The sequence below is a fragment of the Tauraco erythrolophus genome, chromosome 9, assembly GCF_009769465.1.
Source record: "Tauraco erythrolophus isolate bTauEry1 chromosome 9, bTauEry1.pri, whole genome shotgun sequence".
Classification (NCBI taxonomy): domain Eukaryota; kingdom Metazoa; phylum Chordata; class Aves; order Musophagiformes; family Musophagidae; genus Tauraco; species Tauraco erythrolophus.
In genome coordinates, this window is record NC_141473.1 from 3575139 (window position 1) to 3587265 (window position 12127).

Consider the following 12127-nt stretch of genomic DNA (forward strand, 5'->3'; position numbering starts at 1 on the left):
ATGAACTTATGATCCTCACTTTTTTTTTGTGTGTTGGAATTTATGTTTTCAAAAGCATAGAGGAGAAAGTAAATAGGGTTTTATCTTTAGAGTAAATGTTGGTGCTTTTTGCACAGTTTAAGACTCTGGATTAAAAAATACTCTCAAATATCTTCTGGTAACCTACTTCGATTATCACATTGAATCTGTTTTGACCTGTGTTAGTGCTGTGGGAAACGAGGTAACCAAAAGATTATCTGTCTTCGTTGTCTTTGGCCAATTGTGAGTAGATAATTTCTGCATGAATAAGAATCATAGAATCACAGAATGGTTTGGGTTGGAAGGGACTTTTCAGGGTCATCTAGTCTAACCCCTCTGCAATGATCAGGGACATCTTCAACTAGATCAGGTTACTTAGAGCCCTGTCCAGCCTAACCTTGAATGTTTCCAGGGATGGGGCATCCACAACTTCTCTGGGCAACCTGTTCCAGTGCTTCACCACTGTCATCATAGAAAATTTCTTCCTTAGATCTAGTCTGAATCTCTCCTCTTTTAGTTTAAAACCATTACCCCTTGTCCTATTGCAACAGGTCCTACCAAAAAGTCTATCCCTATCTTTCTTATAAGCCCCCTTTTATTGTATGAAGCTGTACAAAGCTATGTTTCATTCTAAATACATGCTGAACTTTCAGAAATGTGTCCTAGTTTCTCCACAATACAGAGATGTCTCTTCCCTATTCCCCTCACCGTTTTCATAAACAAACACTGATTTGCTTCTGCATCCAACTGCTTTGCATAACACTGTGTTAAGCTACCATCCATGACCACAGAAATACCAGTCAGGCTGGCTTTGTGGCAGTTGGTCAAAATAAATGTCGCTCACCTCTTGCATCTCTATGCTCTTTATACATCCTACAGGAAAATTTTACTTTGCTGCTACGGTGTGGTGCAGTGATGATAAGCTTTGTTCAAGGCTGGAGTGGCTTCCAGAATCTCTTCTCCTGTGCTTGTCACTGGTGATGTGATTTCTCCTACTACAAACTAAAGCCCAGGCAATTAAATATTAAATGTGACACTCTATGTGTTTTTGTTGCGTACAACTAATTGCAATCCATAGTTCTCCTTAAATGTATTTTTTTTTTCCTCACCATCTTGCCCATTTTGACCTATTTCAGACTCGGAGTGTCCCACCAGTGACCTGTCAGGACAGTTCATGCAGTCTGTGGCCTGGCATGTGAAAGGCACTTCGTGGGTGTAGGCCAACTTGACCACACATGCAAAGTCAGCCCTGCTGCAAGGTTGGCTTTAGTGAAGTTAATAGCAACTCTGGAGGGACTGGAAACCACTTTGATTAAACAAACCTGCCTATTTCAGTCTACCATGTTAAGATATAATTTAAAACTTTGAAACCAGAGGAGCAAAATCATCCCTTTTGGTTCTATTTCTCATGCTGATCTCTATTCTCAAATCCTGGATTTGGACATCTGAGAGTTGAAAGTGCCTTTCTCTTTCCAAATGAATTAATGCTGCTGTTTTGAGTTTATTTACACTCGTTTCCTTGTCTATACTTATATCCTTTATTTGTTATATAATTGCTAGAATATTTTTTGTTTAAAGTTGTATGCGCTGGTCTAACTCATTTTTCTTAACCCCATAAAATCCTTTCTCTTTTATAGAGAGGAAAGTGTAAAGACATATATTCATTAAGACGGTCTACTTCATCAATTTCCTCTCTTCAAATGTACTAAGAAATGACTCGGAGTATTCTATCCCAATCTTAGCAGTCAGTATCAAGGGAAAAGCTCACAGCACCGCAGTGTGATTGCAGCTCATGCCAACTCCACAGCCCAAAGGAAAGAGATGATCCAGCAACGATCAAGACTTTTTCCTAGATTACTGTGCAGAAAAATATACTCAGTGACAACTACTTTGTATTCAAATTCCATAATGGGCATCCCACCAAGGTGAACAAATCTACTCCAAATGGACAGCTATTAGTATTTCAGGCCTTAAAAAAATTTTTTTTTTGAGACTCATATTATTATTTTAAGAAAGTAGTCCCTGAAAGTATGAGAGGTTCCAAATCTGCTACTGAGAGTCTGTTTTGGTATTCATGGTGATGGGATAAAACACAAGCGACTGCAGGAAAAAAAAGTGTAATTGCTGGTTTCGAGCCACTGTTCTTGTAATGTCTTGATGCCTTCACCAGAAGCGCCTATTTGCTCACCTCTGTGTTCAGGCAGCATGTCTTTAAATCAGTTTATGTGCTAAGTAGACAAAGACAGGAGGATGAAAACTATTGCCATGTCCATTTTGCAGAGGCAAATTGGAGGAAAAACGTGGAAAGGGTAAGTGAAATACAAAGAGTTGAGGTGCAGCAGGTTGGCTCAACTGGAGGGTTTTGATCTTTCCCACAATGAAACGCAGGTGTCCCAGCCAAGATGTGAGTCCGTGATGAACTTGAAGATGGTGTTGGAAGTCCAGCTCTACCAGCCAAAGTAGGCTACTGTCTCACCAGCTTCCAGTTGTTCAAATAGTGTTGAATTCATATTTTCATCTGCTTTATAAGAGAGAATTCTGGCTTGGGCTTACCTTATTGTTTCACAAATTTCTTTCAGAATATGGAGTAAGTTTCACAAATGCCAGTTCAAACCAATATCCCTCAGCAAGCAAACAAGCGAGGGGCAAATTACTGGGGGAAATACTTTTCCTTTTCTGCTGATACAATTTGATGTAGATTTTCAAAGTAAATGCTCTATATAAGAAAGTTACGGAGAGTACTGCTTCAATCATCGTGGAGTCAGTTCTGCCTCTTAGGATATCAGGGAACAGTTTGTGTGCATTGATGAAATCTTCTCTTATGCCACAAAAAACACTGGCAAATAGAAAGCAGCAAATTGTAGTTTAAGAGTAAAAAGAACTAGAAAACCTAAGTCTGTAGAGAAAAGAAGGTAGAACCATAGAAAAGTATTTATTATGGTTTAAAGAATGCTACCCTCATAAGGTCCGCTTTCACATCTGGTAATTTTAAAGGGAATAATGTGGGAATAAGTTGTGCTATCAGCATGGAAATTATTTTTTGTGGATCTTAAGAAAAGCTTATAACAAGTAGCTCTTTCTGAAACGTTCTGAGCAGAAGAGTATGTACCCTCACAGCACGCTTCTTTGATTATTCTAAACAGAAAATCTAAACCAACAATCTAATATCTGCATTTATAGTAATCCCCATTTCATCTTGCAACTCAGTTTTGAAAATATTGGTTGCAAGGGGAAGAGTGTTACGGTGCTTCATGAGATTCAAAATGAGCCTTTAAGGTCTTGTCGCAGATCCATGCAAATGCTTGAGGGCAGACTCCACCACCGCTGCAAAAAAAGTCAAGTAAAAGATCTGAGTTTAATGTATACTCACAAGAGTATACATTAAAAAAAGTGGAACATCTGCCCTAAACCGAATCCACCCTTTCTGAATGGTATTTATTTTTCTTTCACATTAGAACTATATAATTTTAAGTTCTTATGTGTTTCCAATCACCATACCACCTGAGCAGGGTGTAATTTTTACTGTATTTATGCTTATGACTGCCAGTCAGAGTAAGAAAAAGTATAGTTTCATCTCTTCCCAGATGACAAACAGGAAATGTGCCGTTTGTTTGAAAGAAAAAGCTATGGTAGAGCAAGAATCTGAACCTGGGTCTCATGCAAACCGGTCCAGGATCCTAACTGGGGACGTTATTGTGCTCAATAATAAGTTTCAGCTTTAGGAATCCTCTGAGAGATGGTTTCGTCTTTTAACAGTCTGTCTCATTCTGCAGCTGCTTTTTTAACTTTACAACTTACTAACAGCAATTGACTGTCAAATAAGTACCACTGTGAACTCATGAATAAACATAGTTATCATTTACATATTAACAGAGGGCCTTTAGCTGAAAAGAATCCATTTGTGTTACTGCAATATCTTAATTATTTACTGTGTTATATTGTAATGAATTATATTTTACTCTCTCAAAACTCTATAGTATGTGTATCTTATGGGGTTTGGAACCAATGCACTGATATTACAGTGGTAATCAACACTGCTTCTAAATATTCATGCCAATAAATGACTCCCATGTGTTTGCTGAGTGCCAAGGATAGTCTGAAGCATTTGTTTAGCATTCTAGTGGGATCTAGTTTCTGCAAAGTTCACGTAGATGCAGAATTTCAATTTTGTTGCTGTTTTGCACGGGGAGAGGGAAAACACGTTTGAATTTGCACGAGCAGTGAGGCAGGACACTTAGAAGAAAGGGATGGTGTCTCAGTCACAATCTGTGCTTAATAATGTCTGAGAGCACCAGGGAGTTGTCAGCTATTTTTTATTATAACAAAATTACAATTTTGTTTAGTCTACGATAGCCTCCTCGAAATTTCACTTTTGAATAAACATCTGCAATTTTCCAAATCATTTAAAAATCATTGCATTTCGTGGGCAGGGTGCTCTGACAGTCGCGCAGCCGAGGCACCGCTGTAGCAATCACACAGTCCTCAATAAGTCAATTAAATACTATACCCCCAAATTTATCGTGTTTCAGTACTGCAATGGGCTGACATAAATCTTCAGAAAAGCATATTGAGTGTACAGAGGAACCACTGATTTATTGAGCTACTGTCGGAATTTCAAAACGAGGAAATACTGTCTCGCAATCCAGTAAGTTTGTTTAATGAAACGTAAGATAAGTGTAAACAGTCTTAAAATATAGTTGAGTTCAGTCTTTTGGATTAAGAGTAACCAGCATATCGTAAACTGTGCTTTCCCCTTTGAAGTGCAGCTTCAAGACCCTGTATAGGTGCACTGCCCCTTTCTGCAAACAAGTGTTGGAGCCTCCACTCCCTCCTGCCTCCAAGGGCGAATGGATCACCAGACCTTCCTGATGCCCTTTCACAGCTTCCAAAAAAACAGGGGATTTTGTTTTGGATGCTTGAGATGAAAAAGAACTTGTTTTAGAATTAGGGGAATAGCAATATGAAGGATTCTTTGCTCTGAGGACAGTGAGGCACTGGACCAAGTTGGCCAGAAGAGTTGTGGCTGCTCCATCCCTGGAAGTGTTCAACGCCAGGTTGGATGAGGCTTTGGGCAACCTGGTGTAGTGGAAGGTGTCCCTGCCCATGGCAGAGGGGTTGGAACTAGATGATCTTGAAGATCTCTTCCAACCCAAACCATTCTACGATTCTGTGCTTGCACGCAGTCATGATCACATGAAAATGTGATCCAGATGTCCTCATCCCTGCTGGAGTGCAAGTGGGATTTCCGTGTGCTCTGCTGTTTGATGTCTTGTTTAGAAGATTCTTTTGAATACTTGTAGATGCACAAATACTTTGTCTATTGTTCTCATGGAAATATTTGATAACACTGTTGATCATATTTCTGATTGCTCTATTTTTTTTTTAGCTAAACTTAATTATTCCTTATGAAAAGTTTAAAATAAATATTAAAATATTGAGCTGTTTATACAGGAAAAAAAAAGGTTCAGCAGAACTGTACTTTATATTTAGTTTCTATGATGATCTTAGATCACATGTGCAGTTCTGCATGTGAATATTTAGCATATTCAACCGTAAGGGAAAAATCATTTCTGTTAGAGCCACCCTGCTGAGCATGTCTAGAAGACGTGGGTGTGAGATCCTGCCACGACAGACATGTGTCCAGCTCCCTGGCAGGGTGGGGTGCAGGATGATGGGATCTGGGTGACAGCTGACTCTGTTTTCCTTTTTCAGAATCACCCAGCACGGCTGCAGTTCGTAATACAAGCTGAAAGTAAACAGCTAGTCATCAATCTGGAGAGGAATGAGTAAGTACCCTTGTTGCATGTTCACTTTGTACTGGAGGTTCTCAGAGAAGGGGTATAATTTTTAAATTGATGGTTTAAAAGTAACCTGGGGCCAAGTTTGCTACTGGTTCCTTATGGAACAGGCCCTTAACAAGAGAGTTTTGTTCCAGCTGGAGTGCGTGTATTTGCACGCTGCTTGTAGAGCAAGAGTCTCTATGGCATCTGCATTTATGTGGGACTGAAAATGGATGTATTGCCTCTCCGTGTTTTCCTGTCGGCCGTTATTTTTATTTGATTCGGGTTTGTCCTCCTTCCCTGTGGTAAGCCTTTTTGTTTATAGTAACATGGAAAATCCTACGGTCTTTGGAGGACTCATCCCTCCTAACGCTGCCTGCGACCGTGGTCGCTTCCATGCAGTGGCCGTTGGCGTCTGCTCAGGGAAGATTAAGTCAAGCATTTGGGCTTAACTCCTGCTGGGGTTTGAACAGGACCTCCCTGGGTTTGCTGGCAAAGGGCTGATGATGGGCTATGTGCGCCGTTCATGAGGCCCATGACCAACATTGAGCTTGAGCCGTCATTTGTGGGCTGTAAATGCTGCATCTTCTTCCATGTGCTCTTGACAACTCCCGTTCATGTCCATAAGCTTTCAAAGAGGGATACCAGGGGCTGCTGTAGAGGTGGTTCCGCAGGCAGAAACCCAGGAGGGTTTTTCACAAAGAAGCACAGAACCACACAGAAATAAAGTCACTTCTCTGGAAGTCCATGACAAGCAGAACCAGTTATTGAAGTCTTAGTATACTTTCTCAACTGTTCAATCACTTTTCCTCTAAGAGCATCTCAAGAACATGTTGTGGGAATCCAGATCAGGACAACTACGTGCTGCTTGTTAGAGGAAAGCCAAAGATCCCTTTCAGCCTAGGGAAAACTTTTTATAAACATTAGCGAGGATCTATGTGTTCTGTAGGTTTCCCTGCTGTGAAATAAAAGCAGCAGAGGTGTTTTTTCACTGTAATAGAGAAACCATAGACATAAGCAGTGCAGCTTTATGTGTTAAGAGGAAGGAATGTGCATGTGAAAGCAAATGTCCAAGGGAGGCCGGGTGTGTGCTGCCTCGGGCTGGTGATGGACAACTTCAATGGAAAACGACGGGGCACCTCTTTAGTCCTCTGCAGTAAAACAACACCAAACACTTTTTATTTCAAGTCATTTGGATGAACCCTAATGTTACCCAGCTGGGACAAAATCCAGTTCATTTTATTATTCAACATCAGGCCCAAATCTTGAGCTTTCTCTACATTGTTTTTAATGCTCCTTTCTTGTTCATTTCCTATCCTTGAAGGGTATGTAGATCCCCCATGCATAGGTTGCTCTGTTTCAGTAACTAGAGGAGGACTTAATTCCTTTAGTAAACAGGGATTTAACTTTATAGTCTCTTAATCTTTGTCAAAGGGTGTGCCTTCCTTCAGGAATGAAAAGTATGCAGCAATTGAGGAAACTATTTACATTCCATGTCAGCGATTAAAAGATCATAAAACTGCTAATACAGGCCTTGCTGAACATACCAAACTCTCTTGTACCTGTAATAAAGTCAGATTTAAAAAATTGTAAGATGCAATCTCTACCTTTTTTAAAAGTAGGACATGAAAGTACAGTAAATTAACTATGAGCATCTGTCTGACTAACCACATTTGGAGATGTTGAGATCTGCTCCTGAAGAAATATGGTATTTATCAATGATTATTTTCTACTTTAGCTATCTCTATGGTGGGGTGTCCACCAGAAGATTTGCGTTCCAGAAGAGTTGTGTATGACGTTAACATTAGGTTCCTCATCTTAGCAGGAGCTTCTAGATAGTGTAAAATAGTGCAATTGGCCTTGCCTGGGTTTGGCATTTGTAGCAGTTCATAGATCCCAAACCACGGAAAAAGTTGGTTGTGGTTTTGCAAAATCACTTCTCCCTTGTGTCCAGTGTTACCGACTTGGATTTTCAAAAGGAATAGTGGTCTGAGAGTTGCAAATCCAGAAGCAGAAGATGGCTGGATGGATGTGTGTGTAGGTCTATTTGTCACCCGTTTCTGTAAATAATACATTGCATCAGTCTGCAGGACTGGTCTGTGCTCCCCAGGGCAAACAATCTCATGGTCTCTGTGCTTGTGTCTGGAAATCGGTGGTTGCGTTTCTTCTGCTTGTGATGATGGTGTTGATATTGGGTGTGTTGTCACTGGCATGGAGGGGCAAGTGGCAGCAACAGAGGTGATGCATTTGGGGCAATGAAGCAAGCAGTGTGGACATGCTGTTGCTTCCAGGGAGTCCTGCAGGTTCATGGAGTGAAGAATAATGTCCAAGGGAGCAATGAGAGAAAACATTTCTGCAGAGCAGAGAATGGAGAATAACAGCTGGTGGCAGCGGCCCAGATTAAACCTAAGGTAGATTATTGACTTCATAGGTGTGAGAAGGTCATCACATACCTGGAGAAGGGAGCAATGTTTCCATGCTGCGGCTCCTGCCCATGAGTCTTCAAGGCTACAGAGAGGACCAGCAGATGTGCATACAAACCCTGTCCCCTCTAGACTGCTCCATCTTCCCGAGGCTGGCAGGAAACACGCAGCCCAAATATCTTGAAAGCATTGACGCTGAGCGTTGGAGCTGCCATTAAATCAGCATGCTTTAGGTAGAAGTAGAGCGCAGAACACAACCAACTTTTCTTGAGTAATAAGTGACAACACATATGAAGCTCTGATAAGTGTGCTGTTGCTTTACTGTAGTTTCATGTAAAGCATGTTGTTCCCTGGAAAATGGTGGGGGTGGAGGTGGATGGGACCCCTATATTACATAATTTCTGCATTGGGTCATGCAAAAAAAAACTCGATGTGATTTTCCGTGGTTAGTTGAAACAGCTGCTTTGAGTAGTCTTGACATTAAACTCCATTTATTGAAAACCTTAGAGATTTTCCAAACCTTGAGTTACATTTCAAAACATGATTCAGATGTATTAGGCAACCCCAAGTGGGGACTGATGTGTTAAACCATCTGTTATCTATGGAAATATTTAGTGTCAGTTTGATGTTTTCTGATATTTAGACTCAGCAAGATGTGTTCATATGTACTGGGCAAGATGTTGTAAGTTAGTTCTGGAAGAGTTACTGGTGCCTAACTTCACAGCTTAGGGTCTAAAATCTTCTCTATGGTTTCCAGCTGCTAAGATTACTTTTGTAGATATTCATTAAATACTGCAGTGATTAATTTTCAGGCATCGCACATTTGTAATTGCGAAACCAAAATTATTTGCCGTGAATCTGTCAATCGTAGAAAACCTGCTAGCGAGCTTATGTTGCCAGTACATTTCTTACTATGATTTAGTTGCAAAATATGATTGCACTCTTGAGAACCTTAAGCTCTGTAGTACCTTAACTGTTTTAGAAACACTTGTCATATGGAGAGATTTCCAGAATCAGCAAATCATCAATCAGCTGCAAAATAAACCACCCTTCAGAGCAGCTGACTGTACTGGTGTGTGTTACATCAATAATACTGATGCACTTCTGTTGTGCAAGGGACAGTAATGTATGCACATATAAATTCCTTTAAAGTTGATTGCAGCATGTGGGTCTTGGAGGAAAGTAGGCTTACTATTGTGTAAACGAAACAAACCCCCCCCCCCCCCCCCCGTAAGATTAAATCTGAGTTGGAGAGTGGAACGGGATGTGACTACTGGCTGTTTTTCTGCAACTGGAAACGTTTTACACTCTGTCAGAAATAGGTCTGTATACAGCGAAGTACTTAAGTGTTCTTTTAACTTTAAACATATGAGTAATCCAGGTAAAGTCAGTGGAATTACTTATTTTCAAAATTAATTTCATGCTTAAATGATTTGCTGACAAAGGTCGTAATTATGAATGTCAAAGAAATATAACTTTGAACAGATGTTAGAGAGCTTTTTCAAGGCTGACTCCTGTTGTACGCACCTGAGTCTGCAGCAGATGAAGATAAAAAGCTGAGATAAGTCCAGAGCATGCGAGGGCAAGTGTGGAGGTAGGATGGCTTTGCCCTGAGGACATCGGCATTGACAGCATCGCCGGTGTGTCCTGGCCAGTTTCCTTCTGGTGGGACCTCACTGAGCAGCTTCGCAGAGGGAGCAGTGAGGGTGCGATGGGCAAGGTTGTGGCTGTGTCCCCTGGCAGTGTCCAGGGGAACGTGGAAAAGGAAAGAAAAAGCTCAAGTATTTTAGAGAAGCAGAGTTTCCCCATATTCATTTCCCCATAACTTTATGCTCTTTTTTGTCAGGTTTATAGCACAGCCTTTAACAAAGCAATATAAAAAAGGGAATATATGAGGTTAGATTGCTGCCTTTTATTCCCCAGTAAAAATTCTTTTATTTTATCAGGAGGCAAAATCCACCCCAGGCCATGGTGTAAGTCTCCATCATATCCTTCAAATCCCTGAGGATCCCAGAGATCTCCAGAAGTTTAGAGCATCTCTGGCTGACTCCCTTGCATGTTTACTACTTTCTACATGGAGACACCGTACCAGGGATGTATTGGGATGTAATGGTCCGGTATTGGAGGTCACTTTGAAAGCTTAGCTCCAGGACAAAGGAGGTTCCAGCAGTATTCCCTTGGTCTGAAAAGCAGGCCATTGGCATCTTCATGCATAGTGCTAATGTGAGCTGTTCCGGTGAGGTTTTAGTGTTCATAAATCTTTTGTATTCTTTTTTGGTTAAAAGAAAAGAAGTCGTTCTATCTTCCTTTCTGCCTGACCTTTCTGAATAGGAGCGCTGATTGGTGTGCAAGTGACGTTGGAGCTGGATTAATTGAGCAGGGAAACAACCCTTTTCCAGCGCCAAAGAAAATAGCTGACAAAATTTGTTAATGAATTGACATGCTTGTATAGAATCGCTGGCTTGAAATACAGATAGAGGAAACAAATCTAAACAAATACCAAATAGAGAAAGGGAACCTCTCAGAATACACTTGCTATTTTAATTCTGTGCTGTAATTTAGCCAAAAAGCTGTGACCCCTGACAGTGTTATCTGCAAATGCTGGAGCTGGCAGCTGTATGACAGCGTTTCAGCATGAGCTGATAGTTGGGGCTTCACTTTGATTGAAGTAAAAGTTTCACTTTAATGGAAGTAACAATTTTTCCCCTCTGTAATGGCATCGGTCAAATGGTCAACACCACACTGAAATGTGAAGATTGAGCTCCCACAGCGACAGTAATGGTGGTATCAATCCGTGGCTCTAAGGGTACAGGTATTTGCTATAGCTTTGTGATGTAAGGATGGCATGTTTAGTGTGGGCATTGAGATACCAAGATTTGCTCTATAATTGAGTGACTATCCACGGTAGTCGAGGTTGTGTGGTTGGGGCTACCTTTGGCTGTGTCATTTTGGAGCTGTGTTTTGGAGTGAAAGGGTTCAGCTCCAACAGGAGAGAAACTGCTGCTTTCTTGATCTGTTTTTCCTCTCCTTACATAAACCCACAGAAAGAAAGGAGCAATGAGAGAAGATATTTATATGCTGGTATGATATGCTGGAAGCGCAGAGGACAAAAAGAGTGGAATTTGTATTCTGGAGACTTTCTTGTGGCTGAATGTCATAATCTCTGACACGGTCAATGCTCCATAAAACAGCGGGGCAATGGGGCTGTGCCAAGTTCCCTGGAGAGAAGAGAGGACTGTGTCCTGTTCACAGCCCAAACTGCAGGTCTGGGGGAGAACGTGGGGTCAGGAGAGCCGGTGCTGCTCTGTCCTTGCCCTGCAGCCCTGGCACGTGTGAAGGACTGGGGAAATGAGCCCCTTTCTTGGATGAGAAAACTGAGATACGGGGAGGTTGAACACTTCTGTGGGTACCGCAGAACTACAGACCTTGTTCACATAGCATGAGAAAAAAATTGGCTGACAGCTTTGAACCAAGTTAACACAAGGTTTTGCTTGTCCAGTGTCTGTCAGTCAGAGCAACCCTAGAGCTGCACCTTCCAGTTAAATCCATCACAATAATGGAGAGGGAAATACACTCGGTGCAATAAATTTAATAACGAAGTGCCTGCTTTAGATTTCGCTCACTGGATGTATTGCAGCAGTAGAATATTATGTTTTCAGGCCTGTGTTTTAATCTCCCTTTGTACTGCAGAATGTGAAGTTTTCAGCATTTCATTTGGACATGGCTCAGCAGCGAGGTCGGGGAGGAGGGCCGGCTAGCAGAAGACAATAGGAATGTGCGCTCCCTCCCTCCCGCGGGCAGGCTGGAGTCAGCTCGATCGCAACGATAACGAACACACAGGCAAAACGCAATCATCTGGGACTGTAAAATAAATAATTAGGGGAGAGGAGAGAGAGAAAAATGATT

General features: G+C 41.4%; 1 protein-coding gene across 1 annotated transcript in view; it reads left to right on the forward strand.

Annotated features, from left to right (window-relative positions):
- ADAM12 (ADAM metallopeptidase domain 12) overlaps positions 1–12127 on the forward strand; it is a 193602-nt gene that overhangs the window by 43232 nt on the left and 138243 nt on the right. Inside the window, exon 3 of the mRNA XM_086617005.1 lies at positions 5731–5804. Coding sequence (XP_086473131.1) covers positions 5731–5804 — 74 coding nt within the window. The remainder of the gene's footprint in view (positions 1–5730; positions 5805–12127) is intronic.